Below are 18,900 nucleotides of genomic sequence, written 5' to 3' on the forward strand. Positions count from 1 at the left end.
TCAAAAGAGCACATGAGTCTTTGGATATACGAGTAAAAATATAGCTCCAGGGATAGGGGAGGTGATAATCTTGCTCTAATCTGTGCTGTTTGCGTTGTACTGAAAATATTGTGCCTTGCTCTGGGTCAACCTTTGAGAGGGGAAGTAAGTAATTGTCTCTCATTCTAAGAAAGGCCAGGCTGCCAGGGGTCCTTGAAATCCCATACAACAAATGAGATCTGACCTGTTTGGAATTAATGATAACTGTGGAGTTTAGACATCTTCACCCCACAACGTTTCAATGACAGAAAAAAGACTTGACCCAACCGCAACTTCTGGTTGTTTTCTCCTGGTCTTTTTCCCTCCTACTGTATGAAATAGAGAATCATAATTACAATTGCAATTCAACACTTAAAACACTAGTTATTTCCCAAACACTTGAAAATTATAACAAAACTTGCGTTACCAGCAAGACTACCCTGATGTTTGTGAGATGATCTGTTATGACCTGTACCACCCTGTTCACATCGTGAAGTTTGGGTCACCATGACATCAATACAATGTCATTCTCTGCTTGGTGAATCACACCATTACCAAGCTACGTTCACCAAAACAACGTGTTCTTCAGTGATTGCAACAACGTCATCTGTGAAGTGTTTGAACTCTTAAAAACGGGGCTGCTTTGGGCACTTAGCGCCGGACAAACCATATCCTACTGTATATGAGGGGCAACTGAGAAAACTGAAGACCACCAGCCTTGAGAAGGTGAGCCATGATAGCAGTCTTCAAATACCTGAAACAAACAGGAATTAAGTCGGTCTGTGTGACTCTGGGAAAGGAAAGACAAATGCCACGATCACGCTCTGTCTCGAGGAGAAATTTCTAGTGCCTCAAGATGTCTTAAACTGGGAAGTCAGCTTCAAAGGCTTTGCAATGCCTTTTATCAGAGGTGTTCTGGCAGTAGACAAGATGACCACGTGGTGGGGATGTTACAGAGAGAATCTCTGTTTTAGATGGGAAGTTACTTCTTCAAATTCCCTTCTGCATTCAAGAGCCACTGATTCTAAGAAAACATACAGACTAGGATTTTCAGCATTTTTTTTTTTTTTGCCCAGGTTAGGAAATCTTCCCTTTTGGGTAAGGTATCTTGTCTTCAGAAGGTGACTTCAAAAAGGCACCCCCACTAGGGCTGGCCCGGTCATGTAGTGGTTACATTCCCATGATCTGCTTCGGTAGCCCCAGGGTTCACAGGTTCGGATCCCCAGTGCAGACGTGTGCACTGCTCAAGCTGTGCTGTGGCAGCATCCCACATACAAAATAGAGGAGGATAGGCACTGATGTTAGCTCAGCGACAATCTTCCTCAAGCAAAAAGAGGAAGATTAGCAACAGATGTTAGCTCAGGGCCAATCTGCCTCAAAACAAACAAACAAACAAACAAAAGACACCTCCACTATTCGAAGGAAGCAGTGCATCGACCCACTGGCGTCATTAGCAGGCATGAGCTAATCCAATTGGCTTCTTCCCCTTGGAAAGCTAGAGCAAGCTTCCCAGAAATGGGACTCTAGCCAAACAAGGATGGTCTCAAGCATTGCTCTAGGACAAGATAATGGGGACAAAAAGGTGACAGAGTTTAGCTCAGTCAGATGGAGGAAGTCCTCTTTCAGAGGCAGAGCAGCCCTCAGATGGCTTGGGATCCTGAAGTCCTCAGTTGGAAGGAGGACATTTAGGGCTCATAGGGGTTTGGGCTGGTTCTCACTAATTCTGCAACTCCATCTCTGTGTTCCAAATTGGTAGAAAGCCTTCCTCTCCACCACCATCCACCCCGACTAGTCATTGCTCCCATGGCAGCTACTCCGGAGAGCTCCCCAAGGTCAAGGACTGGGTCCCTATTATCCACTGCTGAATTGCCCCGTGGCTAGTGCAGCGCTTACCACATGGCTGGCTCTCAATAAATACTTGCTCCTTCCTGTATTCATTCAACAGGTATTAGTTAAGTACACGCAACATGCCAACACTCGGTGGGGCATTTGGTGCACAGCAAATTTAAAAAAAAAGAAAAAACAACCACCAAAAAACCAAAAAGCAGATGAGGTTTTTGCCCTTGTGAAGTTCATGGTCTGGCAGGGGAGACAGAAAAATCTTAAACATGAACAAATTGAGTACAGAATTATGGATTGGGCAAAGTGCAGTGAAGGGAGTGAAGAGAGTGTGAAGATAGAAGGTATTCTGGGTGGGTGGTGAGGAGGTGACATTTAAGCAGACGGCTGAAGGACAGTGAAGGGAAGAGCCGTGTGACGAGCTGAACGAAGAAATAACTAAGTGACGGGGAGGCTGGCAAGATCCTCTCCTCTGCTGAGGAGAGGAGGGCCAAGAGGCAGTGAGTGCTCCCAACGACGAGAAAACTGGCTGTCATCCTGTCAGTGCCAGGCACAGAGTGAGAATTTTATCATTCACTTAAAACACACACACACACACACAATGGGGAGCTGGGCTCCATTTCCTCAGAGGAGGAAACCGAGTTCCAGGAAGGGTAGGTAACTTGCTCAGTGTCTCACAGCTATTAAGCAGCAGAGCCAGGATTTGAACTCAGTTCCATGAGGCTTAAAAGCTCACGTTCTTAATATTATGCATCCTCTTCTCTGCCAGAGGACAAGGAGCGTCCTTACCTAGACTTCCACGTCATGGCACTTTTTGCCCCCTCCGTGGGAGCCCCAGGACTGAGCAGCTGGGAAGCACCCGGGCTGCCACCTGGAGATCTGCTTCATCTCTGGCGGGCATGCACCAGTCAGGGAACCCATGTGGATGTTTGGCTCCAGCCCCACTGTGGGAGCCGCTGACCAAGTGCCAAGGCCCCCACTGAAGAGCTGTAACCAGTCCTGCACCCTCACCTAGAAAGCCCTCTGACACTCCTCCCGAGCTAGCTTGACTGACTCCTCCCGGCTGGTGAGGCCACAAGGCCCGTGAGGGGTACCCGCAGCCGGGACGGGTGTGAGCAGGGCTGACAGGAAGGAATGGCATTTGTAGAGGGAGGGAGATCTCAGATCTAGCCAAATCACATTCCAGATTCTTACCTCTCAGCTTCCTGGCCTGGAGACGAAAATACCACCCCACCTTAGGGGTCCGCGCAGCCGGGAGGGCAGGCAAGAGGTGCCACTGACCTACTGAGACCCCCCCACGATGGCTTTACTGTCACCTCTTTCAGTCCCCCAGCACACTATGGTCCACAAGTCACTGCTTCCGCCCAGTCTCTCTTGGGTCTTGAGACAGCCGTGTACCCAAGTGGGCTCCCTTTACAGTTGGACTGGCTGGGGGCGATTCACCGAAGGCTCATGGGTGGCCAGAACCAGTTTCCCAGACTCCCTTTCCCAAACCCTACCTTCTTATGGGACAGGCTGCTGCGACGTCCCTCCGAAGTCCTGCCTTCCCCATACATATTGTCCGATCGGAGCCCTCTCCCCTTCTCCTCCCTGCCCCTCAGCACGTGCCAACTTCAACCATCTTTTGGGACAAGTGTATATGCCACGGGGCACTGTACGTTACTTCTCTAGTTCTTATGCTCTTGCTTAAAAAACATGACTTGCCAGCATTTATGAGGCTGCTTCTGGTGTGCCAGGCAGGAGGTGCTAAGTGCTTCACGTCGATATTTTTCCCATTTTTACAGTTGAGGAGAAGTGGTCTGGGGGATAGAATGACACCCCCCCAAGACTGCCTAGCTAGTGAGTAACAGAGCTCAGATGAGTCTGGAGTGCAGGTAATCTGATCTCAGAGGCAGATCTTTTCTTGCCTCTCCAGATAGGCCAACGCCCAGCCTTTATCAGAATTCTGTGTCCCTCCCAGCCACGTGCCTGGTACATGCAAGGCACACCATCCGCCCAGGTGGGACAGAGCCCTCTTGGGGATCTCATCATTGTTGCCGGTGGTCAGTAAGGTGTTGAGGATCCAGAGTGCTGGCTTTTGAGCCAAGAAGTTGTGGAGCTGGGTCGGGATTCACTACTCTCATGTGCGTAACTTAGCCTCTCCCAGCCTCAGTTGTCCTTTCTGTAAACTGAGTGTGATAATACCCACCTTGAAATGCTTTGTAGGGTTCAAATGGGGCTTGAGTAGGGCAGGGCTAATATATAATGTACCGATTGTCTTTTATTTTTTGCCTACAGCAGGCAGTAGAGTAGAGCAGCTAAGAGCACAAAACTCTGAAACAAGGCGGCTTGACTCCATTTCTGTGTGGTCTTGGGTAAGTCTCTTAACCTCTCTGTGCCTCAGTGTCCTCACCTGTAAAATCGTGACACTAACAACACCTACTTTGTAAGGACATTGTATGCAAAGAGACTGAGCATATTGACTGTGGAGTGCCAGTGTCTGGAGCAGAGCTTGGCAGAGAACGGGGTCTCAATAAAGAGAATGAACAAACAAATAGTTGAACACGATCTCTGGCACAAATAGGTCCCAACAGATATGGGCCATTATTGGTTGCATTATCATTGTTATCTCTCCCTGGCATATCTCCCCTCCCTCTGGCAAGACCCAAGCACTTTGCATCTGCCAAGGATCTCTTCCTCTTGTCCCATATTCTCTCTCCATCCAACCCTTCGCCTGCCTCCGCTGGGAGATGGCGGGAGTCCTGCGGACAGGAACAAAAACCAGTCATGCCTTCTCCTTCCAGAATTGATCTTCCAAACCTCACTGATTGCCTGGATTTATACACACACACACATCTCTGAGTCAGAAGGACTCAGACAGACACACCACAGGCTCCTAAATGGGACCAGTGTTTTCCTATGGGTTTAAGGGTTTGTTATTTGCTGTTCAGATTGAGTTCTGTCAATTATTACCCAACTGGTTGTCCCTCCAGAGTCATTAAAAAAATAATGGGTTCGTGTTTGCTGCAGGTGAGTATGCATATGTGTTGTACGTGCAGGGGGCGTGGGGGCAGCAATGGACTAGGAAGTGTGCTGGGACTTACATTAACCTGCACACGGGTCTGAACTACCCCCCAGGAAATGTGTGCCTGCATAAATAAGTATGCTTAATCCACGCTCATTCAAAGCGTGCCGGGGCTGTTATCTCCGCCTCCCTTCTTGCCTGTCCCTTCATATAACCCCGGCTGCCTCCAGCCGGTCTTTGCCCACTTGACTTGCTGGCCCCACACAAAGGTGCAGCGACTCTCTGAGAATGAGTCTTTTCTGCTCTGAGACAGTGGGGCTCTGCCTGGCTGTCACCGTAGTGCTGGGAGGAGCAGTTGTTTGCAAACTGAAGAGCCCAGGGCAGGAGGGGAGAAAGGTGGTCTGCTTGGTGGGCCTGTGGGGAGGGGCTTGCCTGCTCAGCCTGTCCCTCTTCTGGGGCTTGCTTCTCTTCTCCCTGTCATGTTGCCTCATGTATACTTACTTATCCGGCCAAGAGCTGTTACCTGTGGATCAAAAGACGGTGCTGATCACAGGTAAGTGGACAGACTGCGACCCTCACTCAGGGCAGCACCTGGCACTTGCTCTGCCTTAGCAGGACTTTTTCAAATTAGGCTTAAAAATGAAATCCTTGGCAGAGAGCAAATGCAAGCAGACCTGCAAGTGTCTTTCACTGCACCGTTTTGGTTTGCTTTCTTCAGGAGGTGCACCTGACGGGACTGGTGGCGGGAGAGACCGGGAAGGTGAAGAGCATCTAAGCCACAGTTTTGTTAATTTCTCAGGATAAATAGGAATCGGCAAAGCTGTGCCATTTTGTGCGTTTCGTTTTACCCAGGAAAGTCCCATAGATTTCTTTAGGCTTAAACGGAATTTTGTTCTGAGATTAATGTTTGACGGCGTTCTAGGCTTGGGCTCTTACTCCCTAGATGTGCAAGAAACCTTACAAAGCCAGGTTCTCCTTGTATTTTGCTGTGTTTTTTAAATATTGAAGGTGGAAATTGTGTAATTTGCCCGGGGTTCTGTCAAGAATCTTTGGTCTTCAAATCTGTCATTAGCCTGCCGATGTTTCTTAATTGGATCAAGAAACAGTTGCTTGTTAGCTCAGCTGCCTGCTTTTTTCCTCTTTTGTGTTTTTTTTTCCACTGCAGGTGTGAGGCCAAATTAAATTCCTGCGTGTTGTAAAACTGGTTGGTTTGGCTGCAAAGTTTGAACTTGGATAGGGCTCTAATTAGGATTATCCAGCCTTATCCCAACCCAGAAAATTCTGCCAAGATAAGAACATTAGTTCCAGAATCATTTGCGGGGAGGTCATCACGCCCCACCCCAGCCTGAGGCCACCATCCACTGGGGTGAAAGCAAACAGGGGGCGCGGATGGAAGTGAATCAGAGGTTCTCTCAATTCCCTGAGAAGTGGTCTCTAAAGCGACTTGTCTACTTTTCCTTTTCCTTTATCCTGATAAAGAAATTCTCTAAGACAAAATGCAAGTAGGCACTTGTTGGAATTTTGAAGTGCCGCGGGAAACAAGCTTCTTCAGCGAAAGCAAAACAAAACAAAACAAAGGTAGAAAACTCAGTTGATCGGTGGGATGTTTATCCACGTGAATGTCTGGTATGACCTGGAATCGTGCATCTAAAAGATTGGCTGGGTTTTCCACTTTTTTGCTAGAATTCTCTGGGTGGGCTGGGTGAGCATCTGTAAGAATAGTCTAAATCCTTCTGTTCTGTGTGTAGTAGCAAGTACTCACGGTCTTAAGAGCAAGGCCGGGTCGAATCTATTTTTTTGTACTTTTTCTCTTGTGTGCAAGAAGACAGAACAATTAAGCATGTTAAAATAATAATCGGGATGTCGTGGTTGACTCTAACGAAACGTGATCTCCCGGAGGGTCTGAAAGTTCCTGGGAGCACTTCAACTTCAGGGAGCAGCACTCCTAAGGCTAATAAATAAGAATACTAAACCCTAGGATAGACTCAGGCAAACTTCAAGGTAATTGGGAAAACAGGAATCCTTTCTTGCTTGTTTATCTTGTCAGTTTTCTTTATCCTCTGTGTTTGAAGATGTAGGCATGCAGAAAGGCACAAAATACACACTTCAGTCAGTTAGCCCACACCAGCCATTGAAATGTCCTGACTTGTGTGCAGTGGCATGGAAGATGACTGATTCAATTAGGCAACTCATGCCGCGACTGATCCCTCAGTAAAATGCTTACCAATCAGCCAGCTTAGAATTAAGAAAGGAAGCACATACATTTAAGGGTGACTGAAATGTTCCTTTGAGGTTCTTTGTCATCTTCAGGAGGAACGCCCCAGGTGTAATACAATTCTGCACAAAGTTTCAAGACCTTTATACTCAATGGAGAAATTTAAAATGAATCCATTTAGTTAGATGAGAACTCACAAAAAAATAAGTCACTGTGACTTGGAATAACTTTGTTTTAGGTTGGCATGTGTCATAAATTGGGACACATTTTAATGTGGGGGAGGGGCAGGGAGAAATGTGGTGGTATACATTAAAAGCCATAAATATTATTCCTTTATCGGATGATTCAAGATTTGGAAACGTCTCTTAAGCAAATAATCTGAAATATGGAAAAAAGGTAGACAGAACAAAATGGCGTATTCACAGAGCTGTTCAGGATAATCTTATTTAAAATTGTGAAATATCAAAAGCAATTAAAATGGTGACAAATTATAGTGTAACAATGGGGAACCATTAAAAATGACAACCACAGGCCTGTGTGACAACATGGATAACTGGGCTAGAGGAGAATATGCAGGAGACCTGAGTGTTTGAATAAGGCTCCAACCACACCACAGGAATAGAAGAAACACTGGAAGGAAACAGTTTTCGAATGGTTGAGTTAGAGTGATGGGTTTGTTTTTCCCCTAGAATTCCTCTAGTGTGGTTATATTACTTATATAGTAAAAACATTTTATTTTTATTTATTTATTTTGAGGAAGATTAGCCCTGAGCTAACTGCTGCCAATCCTCCTCTTTTTGCTGAGGAAGACTGGCTCTGAGCTAACATCTGTGCCCATCCTCTACTTTATATGTGGGACGCCTGCCACAGCATGGCCTGCAAGGTGCCAAGTCTGCACCTGGGATCCAAACCAGTGAACCCTGGGCCTCCAAAGCGGAATGTGCACACCCAACTGCTGCACCACCGGGCCAGCTCCGTAGAAACATTTTAAAAAGAGATCACATTAATAGGATAAAGCCCATTTTGGTGCCTAGTTGATTATAGGCCCGGGTGTAGGACAATTACTAGGACAAGTTAAAAAAACACCTTTTTCTCTTTGAGTCCCTTATTTCATTTTGCCAAGATAGTCAAGGGTCTTTTGTCTCAGAGATATATAATTGTAGTAAGAAGAAGGAATAAGCAAGCCTAGAGTGTTTGAGATACAGCGGCCATCCAGTTTTTAAAATGACTATAAAATTAGTGAAGAGCAGGCCCATGTGATTGCAACAGAGTCTCAAGCACAATATCGTGGAAAAAATGTTGAAGTGTGAGATGCTTGGGTTTGCATTCTGCGTTTGCGTTGCCTTGGGCTGGGTTCTCTGGAGGCTGAGCTTGAGACGAGGATCTGTGCCAAAGGGATTTCTTAGGAAGGTTTCCAGGGAACACTGTTCTGGAGTAGGGAAGATGGGCAGGGAAGGGGAGGAGGCCAAGCAGGTGTGCAGCATCAGGGGAAGTCTGCTGAGAGTCACGTTGGCTTACTCACCCGGGGAAAGATCTGGAGGCAGTGGGGGTCACACGTGAGAGCTGTCTCCATTGCGGGCCAGCGAGCTGTAGCCCTTATACCTGTACACCTGTCAATCATTAGTGAAGGGCTGTTCCCCCCCTGCAGTGGTGGGGAGGAGAGGAAGCTTAAACTCCAGGCCCTTTTGGCTCTCTGTGCCACTGGTAAAGTGATCACTGGCATCCTGGGGAAGCCCTCGGACAAAGTCACAGGTGCTGGCTGCTGGAAGTGAAGCGCACTTTGGATTAGCGTGCACGAAAATGGCCGATGGATCCGGGAGGTACCTTATCTGCTACATACCTCTTACTAGCTGTGTGGTCTTTGGTACCCAGTTTTGTGCTTTTGAACTTCTGTTTCCTCCTGTGTAAACTGGAAATGATAATACACACACACACACACACACACACACACACACTCCTATAGATGGAATTAGTGGAGGAGAGAAAGAGAGAGGGAGATGTAGAGTGAGTGGGAGTTGGGGGGGTGATTTTGTGTATTGGGGTGATACGGGGAAAAGTTGAGGAGTGAAGTTAGGGAGAACAAAAGGAGAATAAAAAGAAAAAAGGAAAAGACTGACAAAAAAGTGGAGAGAAGAAACATTCACTTATTCATTCAACAACTACTGATTGAGGACCCGGTATGTGCCATGTACGGTCCAGAAACAATGGGAGAAGAAACTTAAAGACCGTGCAATTGTTATGCAGTCAAGGGATGGGATCAAAGTTCCTAGTTTTCCTTGATCTTGGACCCACATTCACTGGGGTTCCTTCTTCCTCATCCCAGTTTGTGCATTGTCCTTCTCAGCCTACCCTTTGAACTTGGTAAAAGATGCAAAGGTAACTATGATTTTCTATCCTCAGGCCTTTCCTCCTGGCTCCTCCAGTCTTTCTTACCCACCTAGAGGGTTAACTACTGATTTGGCATCTGCTGTGTGCAGGACACACACCTGGAGCGCTTCACTGTCCAACAGGAGAGATGTGGCCATACGTAACCATAGGCATGGGACGAGGTAAAGAGGGTACCTCCAGGAGGATTCCCAAAGAGCCGTGGAGCCCATGAGTGGGCACAGCTCCTATGTGGGGGGCTAGGGAAAGCTTGACAAAGGAGGGACCTTGTTAGGAATTTAAAAGTAGCTTGCTAGAGGGAAAATAAGGTCTTCCAGGCTAATTGGTTAAGCAGCTACTACACACAAAGCTGGCAGTCATTAAAACTTGTGGAATTGGATAATTTTCAATTGGAATTTTCAAAACTAGGTACAATGGAGGATGGATCAGGGAAGGCAAGAGGGATCTGTTTTATGTGGAGGTCTTCATTTTATGCTTCAAATGATGGGTCCAATGTGATGGGTGACCCCTTCTGGGACTTATTAAATAGTTCAATTAAAGTTCTAAAATTGAATACTGTTGGCATCACCTTGGGATTTGGGCTCCTTTTGATTTGATGTTAGATTATGGAAACGGACAAACATTGACAGTGGACTATGAGACTAAGAGAAATAACATCTTCATGCTCAGAGCTTTACATACCTTTTATATTTTATTCTTACAACTCTAATAACTTACATCTTGTAAACGAGGAACGATGTGTCCAAAGTCACTGAGCTACTAGGTAGCAGAGATGAGACTAAACCCAGATCAGATCCATCTGTCACCTGAAGCCATGCTCCCAACCACTGTCATTATCAGTGCTATAGCCACAGTTACTAGTAGCCTGTAAAGATTCCCAGCATATAAAACATGTCCATTCAATCGGCAAGTAAATATGTGACATCTATTATGTGCACAAGGCTCTGCTTGATACAGAACTTGGCAACTGATTGGGTACAAGAGATGCAGATCAGAGAAGATAAAATCGAGGTACCATGGACAGGGATAGGGACGTTTGAAAAGGGTGATGAAGCCATAGGGTAAGTTTGACTTCAGGTTTGAGTTGAGGGCAGTGAGAGGACAGTGCAGGTGGAAAGTCATTGGCATTTGGAAATATAGAACTGAACCTTGGTTAGGTTTGAAGAAGGAGACTGGAGAAACACAACAGAGTGATGGTTAATGGAGCAACGGAAGAGGTCTTTCAAGTATATAGTCGTGTGTCGCTTAACGACAGGGATACGTTCTGAGAAACGCTACTACACACCTAGGCTATATGGTACTCATCTTGTGGGACCACCATCGTATATGTGGCCCATCATTGACCGAAACATCCTTATGTGGCATGGGACTGTGTAGTAAGGAATTGATATAATCCTCAGTGAGCCTATAATCCAGTTACTCCATCAGATTTTTTTTTTGTATAAGCATGTATCCTCATTCTTCAGTCAGTTTAAGCTTTACCTTAGCCTTCTACAGAGAAGCATAAAAAGATGTTGTTAACCCAGGTGATTCTGTAAAAGTTTGAATGGTGGTTTTATTAGGCATTCTAGATGGGGTGCTCTGGTTGGGGGAAATTCTCATGGAATGAAAGTCTCCCCAAATATCTTGCAAGCTGTTTGAAGGCAGGAACTAGGTCTCTTTTGTGACCATGTAACCCCTTCTCAATCTCTGAGCATATTAGACCCAATACAATGTCACTGAGTGAATGGACCAAGTCAGTGAAATGTCCTCCCCCTTTTGTGGTCATTGGCTGGGCACAATGGAATTGTCCCAATCTGCCCACTTGCTTAGGTACTTATCTCTGCTGGTTCTTTTTGCTGGGGTCACCTGTATAGAAAGGGCAGAGTGACATGGCTGAGTTGTGGAGGCCCCAAACACATCATTGTGATGACTTGGTTTTAAGGGTGCTCCTACTTACCCAAGATGTGGCACAAATGGACATCCTCTGGCTCCCACCACGCTGCTGAAACTGCTCTCCCAAGGGTCACTGGTGCCCTCCTAGTCACCAGAGCTTGACTTCTCCTCGAGCACTGCTGACCATATTTTTCTTCTTGACATGGCCCCCTTTGCCTTTCAGGATACTTCACTTCTGCGCTCCTCCCTGAATTCTCTGTCCCTGACCCTCCAGGTTCTTCTTCCTACCCGCGCCCCTAGGGAGCCCTCTTGCCTCTGTCCTTAGTTCTCTTATCTTGCCACATCCTCTGCTGTGTAAGTCTCACCTGCTCCTGTGCTGTTAATGGTCTCTGTGTGAGGACTGGCAAACCGGTAGTTTAGTACACCCAAAACTCTTTTCACCTCCTGACTCATATTTCCAGGATTTTAGACTGAAACTTTCAACTCAGCGTGTTCTTAAATAAACGTATCACCTTCTCTCTTATCCTTTTCCTTTTCTTAACTTCTCTGGTTCCCACCTTTTCCCCAATTCTATCTATTCCACCTATTTCCCATCTCTGTTTCCACTTCTTTACGTCAGCCACTTTCTACAGATTCTTTTCTCTCCCTTTTTGATGATTTCTTCATAGATTCATCTTCCTCTGTCTACTTTCCTAAATGTCACCATTCTCTACACCTCACCCTCAAATTCCCGTGTTTTCCTTTAGGGTCTCTTTACACTCTCACATTCTCCTGTAGTACTCTTGTTTCCATGTGTATCTTCCCTTGCCACCATATTCTGGTGATGATTAATCTCTATGTCTTGCCCAGACTTGTGTCCTGTACTCTGGGCCACATATCCACTGCTTCCTGAATGTCCCAGGATCCACATGTCCCTGACTGCACTCATTAACGCTCCCCTAAATCCTGCCATTGCTCCAATAGTCTCTACTCTGTTGATGGCACTATCATCATCCACCCATCAGCCTGTCAGGGAATTCACAGTACATCTTTGATTCCTCCTATCAATCTGCCCAAATCAGAAACTTCAGAGTTCTCCTTAATTCTTTCTTCTCATTCTTAGCCAAACAGGGCAGCACGAGGTTGGTGATCAGGTAGTCAAAGGATGAGGTTGCTAAAAGACCCCTAATTCTGGAAAGAGAAGAATGAGAGTGAGCATGATTGCAACAGAATCATGAGAATGGAGGAAATATGAGATGGAGGGAATCACTTCCTCAGAACCCTCCCACCCAACACCCACACCTTTCCCACTTAAAGTTTGAGAGAAGCTTCTAGAATAAGCCACAGGAAGTATGTGTTCAAACACAGATAGTAAACCAATAAGTCATCTTAGGGGAACATTGTCGTAGGAACAATGGTGTAGGGTTGGGGTCCTGTTCCCCAGGCAGGGTCTGCCTTCAGTCTCTGCTGGCCTGCTCCACTCGTTATGAGTCAGTTGTGATGCTGGGGAGAAATAGTGGTGAAGGAGAAAGAACACCCCAGTCAGCTACTTTGGGCTTTACCCAAGTCAGAGATAAACTTCATTTCAACCAACTGTCTCCCAATCTTGAACGCCCTTTTCAGAATCATCCATTGACTGGGGTTATTTGAATAAACCCAGTGATGGAAAGCTCACCACCTCTTCAAGGAAATACTTCCATTTTTATACAATGCTAATAGTTGTAAATATCTTCTAATAATGAGCCAAAATATGCCTCCCTGGAATATTCATCAAAGCACTTAGTTCTGCCCTCAGAAGTCACATAATCTAATTAAAGCACTCTTTTGCATGATAACCCTTGAAAAATGCGAAGAATGCATCATATCATAGCCAAATCTGCTTTGAACTACATCGTCTCATTCCTTTACCATTCTTCCCATGTCTTGGTTTCCAGAACTTTCACCATTATCCTCAGTCTCTTTTGGACCATTTCCAGTTTCTTGACATTCCTTTGAGACATTGACTCAGATTTAACATCATGTGCCACCTTGGTATGAGCACTACAGACCAGACTGGAACTAACGAGGTGAAATTAAATCAGAATAAATGCAAGTTCTTTCATTGGATGTTGTTGCTTTGTTTGGTGAGGTCAATCCATAATCCCCCTTTTTCCCCAGCTGAGTTCAGAACCAGTTGAGACAGACAGGGAAACAAGGCAGGTGGAGATCAGGACGTCAGCTTTATTCCTGATAGAAGCATTGGATTAAGTGTCTTCAAAGTGTAGTAATAACAGTGCACCCATTCAAGGCAGGGTTGAAAGTCTCAAGCCTTGCCCACAAGGTAGGTCTTGGATGGGGTAGCTGGGCTATCACAGCCCAATAGCACAGGCATTTTGCGGGCTAGGAGATTCCCAAGGAAGAGAGGAGAGCCTCCATGTGATGCTCTGAGCTCTTGAGTTGTCTCCTCCACTTCTCAGTCCTGATCATTTGCTCTGAATTGTCCTTTGGGTTCTTCTGTTGGAAAGAGAAGAGACCTTTATGTTGGGTGAGACGTTCTTGTCCAGTTCCTTCCGTCCAACTCACCAGATACTTTGCTCCACCTTCCCAGGAGAGGAGAAAGCAGGAGAGAGAGGGGCCAGGAGTGTCACACTGATAATTATTCTTCCATATTAAAGGAAGCACAGGAAGTGAGGAAGAAGCGATCCCCCTAATCTTAGGTTCAGAAAACCAGCTCTCTGGATGGAAGATGCTGTCTCTAAACTGCAGCTTGTGTGCCAGAGGTCTAGGCAGATTTGACTGCAAACTTAAATGGGGTCAGTGGTGAGCTGTTTGCCCACAACTCTCTTCACACACACACACGCACACACATACGGCTTCACTCTTAAGATGCAAAATGTCTAAATGAAAGTGTTAGACCACTCACTAACTCTGGGCTCTTGAGCAAGCAGCTTCACCTCTCTGAGGCTAATTTTCCTCATATGTAAAATGAAAATCATGATCGATACTTTTTCTCAGGATTAAACAAGATTATGAATATATATGTGCTGCATGGCATGTAGTAGGTGATTCATGAGATATAATGATTTTTACCTTTTCCTCATCTTGTCCAGTCTATTAATCCCCTTTGCAAAGAAGACAAAAGCAAAATTAGAGTTTGGTATTTCTGTCTCCATGCCATTCATGAATGCTACGTCATCAGCCTCATTCAATGGTGCCTTTGTTCTTTCTCATTAATACCATCACTTGACTGGCAAGCTCTCTTTCTGTAGTTAACTTGTTTCTGCAGACCTCAGTCTAATCTAGGTTTTCACTTACAGATGCTTTTCTTACAGATGGGTAGGGCTTCTCCCATGTCAAGACCCTTGGTTCTATGCTGTGTCTACCCTTGTTTCTTGCCTCTTTAAGCCCTGACCTTATCTGAGGGTTTCTCATGCGACCACTCTAGTCTCTTGAGTTTTCTCCCATGATTCTTCTCAGTCTTGATCCTTTATGCTGAGTTGTCTTTTCAGTTCTTCTATTAGAGAGAGAGTCTTTTGAGGGCATTGGAACATGGAGACCTTTGCTCTGGGCAAAATGTTCAGCTGTTGTCTTTCCTCGTGAGTCTCCATCTCTGTATGAGACTCTCAGGCTGTGGAGGATAAGGGGTCCTGAGAGGGACGAGGATTTGTAATTGATTTGAGCTGTGCTGGAGCCATAGCTGCATGTTTTCACATTTCATGCTTTCAACAACCACTTGTCGATTGCCTACTGTGCACACTTGAGATACAGTGGGGAGCGAAGACAGACAAGGCCCTTGCCCTCAAGAAACTTAATTCTAGTGAAGGAAGACATGAAACAAGCAAACCAATACATAGGTAAGATAATTTCAGTGCCGCGAGACTCTGATGGCATGGATGGTGGTTTCACGGTGTTCCTGAGAAGTACGTCAGAAACTGTGTCAGGCACTGTGATTAGCACTTTCCATGCCTAATTTTATTTAATCTTCACAAAGGCCTTATAAGATAATTTGTAAAAAATTATGAAAAGCTTTAAATATATGAAAAGTAGAGTGAAGAGGCCCACATGCCCAATATCCACATTCTAGAATAATAATGGTCATGATATCAATGAGATAATTTCTATTATTAATCCCATTCAAAGATGAAGAAATGGAGGCTTTCAAGAGTTTACATAACTAAGCTCACATAATGTGAAGTAAGTAAGTGTGGTACTAGAATTCAAATGCAGGCTATTCTATCTTTCTTTTAGGTCAAGGAGATGATATAAGCAGTGCAGACAGGAGATTGACATGTGTGCCTTCTCTGAGGGAAAGGGGCAATGACTGCCAAGTGTTTCAGATCTGCTAAGTGGCCCCCAAGCATCTTTGGCTTCCACATTCAGACCCAGGGTCCTACGGTAAAGTTGGCTTCCAGCAGTGGAAGGAGAGCTCTATCACCCATCAAGGCTCACCTTGGCATTTCAGAGAACCTCGGGGACTGAACAACTAGGGACTTCCCTGGGGTTTCTCTCCAATAGCAGAGCTGTTATGTCTCCAGTGAGAAGCCATCAGTGCCTTGTGCAAGATGCCTTCTCATTGTTCATGGAGCCCATCACTGTTTTCCAAATATTCCCAGCTGTGCTCTTGGCCACCTCTAGGTTATCACTTCAAAGCCTCCCCTGTGTACTGTTGAGTTTGGTGAAGTTTTGGGAGGAGCCAGAGAAGATACCATTTTCAAAGGAGGATTTTCAAAAGGAGCGCTATAGTTGATAGTGTGGAAAGGGGATTGCAATCCATTCATTCATTATTGCATGAATAATTCTTGAGCACCTCTGTGCCAGGTACTTGGAATACAGTGGCAAACAGCATGCGTGCATTCATTACATTTAATAAACTTATAGTGTAGTGAGGGAGATAGACAAGAAACCAGGACATTAAAAGGCAATGCAACATGTGAGAGTTCAGAGATGTGGGAAGTAGAGGGAGGAGGTAAGATCACCCAGAAGGCTGGGGCGGGGGCCGTGAGTTTGGAAAGCAAGCAGCTAACTGGGGGGACTTCATGATGGAAGAATGGGAGAACTTGCTGGCTCACTGGATCTTCGCAGAGAAGAAGAAGAGAGACCCACTAAATGCTGGACTTTCCCTACCGTAACCCTCGTCAAAGCCCTTTGTAATTCCTCTTGACTGTCTGTTTTGCCAGATGGATTGTCAGCTCCATGAGGGTAGGCAACGTGTAAAGCATGGTGCCCACAACAGGCTCAAGGAATGAATGCATGAAGAAATGAATGTAGACAATTATTCTGAGGGTCTGAGAATGACTTTTACTGCTAAGAGAAACAACAGGTTTTGAGAGACTGAGCGGAAAGAACTGACTTTGAGAAGAAGATAATGCTTTTTGTCTGAGATGTCTTAAATTTGAGATGCCAAGTTTGTATCCAGGTGGAGGTCTCCAGATGAATTTGGAGAAGTGAGGCTAAATCCAAGAAAGAGCCCAAGATTGGAGATAAAATTAGGTTAGTCTTCCACATCGATAAGACAAATGAAGTTCTGGAAGCTAAAACGACATCTGAGCCAAGAATGTAGACAGAGATTAGGACAAGGAACTGGGCAGTGGAGTCCACTCAAACCTACAGGCAGGTAGATCTGGATGCTGTAGGATTCCAAGGAAGAGGAAAGTTCCAAGGAAGAGAGTTATAAATAACATCCAACACGGAGGACAGATTGAATGGGATGACAAGATGCCTCTGGATTCAGTGCCTTGGGGGTACTGATTAGAGAGAACTATTTCAGTAAATGGAACAAGAAGGAGCCCCAACGCAGACAGTGTGGAGATGATGTTAGTGCAACTCGGAAGTTTTGAGAACCCTGGTGGAACAAAAAACGATCAAGATGAGAGATTAGCACTAGGAAATAGTGAGATTAAAAGAAGTTTTGGGGAGGGAGAAATTTTGGGGAGTGATTTTGGAGGCCCTAAAGAAAGGCCTCACTGAAGACATTGACAGTGCCAAAAGAATTGTGGCAATTGATTAAGTAGGAGGTTATTATCCAAGAGATAAAGAAAAGGTAGAAGCCACTGAGTGTCTCAGCTGTCGTTCTAGTTGGTTTACAAGACTAATATGCCAAGCTATTGGTGAAAAAGGCAATTTACTTACATAGTGCATCTTCAATTGTTTGTGGTGCCGCTTATGGTTACAGTATAGTTAGGAGAATAAAATGAAATAAGGCATGCAAATGTTTAATACTGTGCCTGGCTGCATAGTACACAATCGATGAATACTACTGCAGGAAATTGGAGAAGACGAAAGACAATAAAGCAATCAGAGAAAACATCATGACAGAAATCATACTAGCCATTTTCTGGACAGAAACAGTCTCCACGTTGGCCTCTGAGCGCTCTGTCACTGCCAAGTTAAATTAGATCTCTCTTGTATATGACATTCTCATCACATTTCTCAACCTTTATGAGTATTTGTTCAATGTCTTCTTCCTACCATAGCACTGCTTCTTAATGGAGGCAGTCTTGCTTCCCAGGGGACGTTTTAGCAATGTCTGGGGATATTTTTGGTTGTCACAACTGAGGGGCATGAGAACGTACTACTGCCATCTGGGGGGTAGAAGCCAGGGATGCTGCTGAACATTCTACAATGCACAGGGCGGCCCCCACAACAAAGAATTACCTGATGTCACATGGCAATAGTGCTGAGGTTGAGACACCCTCTCCTACAGTGCGAGCTCCCCGGATCAGGGGCCATGTCGTTTTCGTTGGTCACGATATCCCCAAGTGCCAGGTACAAAGCAAGTCACATCATGGATGCCCAATGATAATAAAAGGAAATGGGGATTGAACTGGATTTTAAAGAATAGGCCAGGCCTGAATGTATTTTCATCTGCTTTGAGCACACAGTGGCAGAGGGTGCTGGGAGTTTGTTTTGAAAGAAAGTTCACAAAGGAGATTGCAAATACTCTATCCCCAAAAGGATGGAAGACGTGAAGCAGCCGTGGAGCTTCACCAGGAGACTGACATTGCTACAAACACGAGAGTCCCAGGACAAAAGGCCTGGAACTGCTGGCAACACAAGAACACCCAAGACTATGAACAATTGGTTGTTTTGACGGATAGAATTCAGCCACCCGCTGAAGCAGCAGAGAGAGAATTTTAAATAGACACAATCTAGAGAGTTCCTTTGATAAGGCAGAAAGATGAGGCTTCTGAGCCTGCTGTGGCTGCCATGCACACAGATAAGGTCTCCACCTTCGGGCAGTTCCTCGAGTCTGGCGGATATCAACCATCACTGTGCATTAGGATCTCCTGTGAGCCTTTTAAAGCACACTGATACTTGGGCGCCTGCTTCCAGAGCTCAGGTTTACCTGATCTAAGGCATGTGACCTGGGTGTTGACATTTCCTCAGAGCACCTCCATCCCAGGTGAAGCTAAAGCATAGCCCTTCGTTGAGCATGAACCACAGCTCAAAGCCGCATGTAAGCAATTCCTCTCTCCAGCACCCATACACCCAATTCCACTGGATGTCTCAGACTTTATGCATCTGAAACTGAGCTCTTGATTGAGCTCCTGGGCTCAGTCTTCTCCATCTTGGTGAACCACACTACCTGGCACCCTGTGGAGACCAG

The 18,900-nt window shown here is 45.5% G+C and overlaps 1 protein-coding gene across 2 annotated transcripts in view; it reads left to right on the plus strand.

Moving 5' to 3' along the window:
• The first annotated feature begins 4,876 nt into the window (after positions 1 to 4,876).
• Positions 4,877 to 18,900, plus strand: part of HSD17B2 (hydroxysteroid 17-beta dehydrogenase 2) — a 62,030-nt gene continuing 48,006 nt past the window's right edge. Inside the window, exon 1 of one of the 2 annotated variants that reach the window (XM_014843381.3) lies at positions 4,877 to 5,414. In XM_014843381.3, the coding sequence (XP_014698867.3) occupies positions 5,150 to 5,414 (265 nt within the window). In that variant the 5' untranslated portion in view covers positions 4,877 to 5,149. The remainder of the gene's footprint in view (positions 5,415 to 18,900) is intronic. The other variant, XM_014843444.3, reaches the window with a different exon arrangement.

The sequence above is a fragment of the Equus asinus genome, chromosome 28, assembly GCF_041296235.1.
Source record: "Equus asinus isolate D_3611 breed Donkey chromosome 28, EquAss-T2T_v2, whole genome shotgun sequence".
Classification (NCBI taxonomy): domain Eukaryota; kingdom Metazoa; phylum Chordata; class Mammalia; order Perissodactyla; family Equidae; genus Equus; species Equus asinus.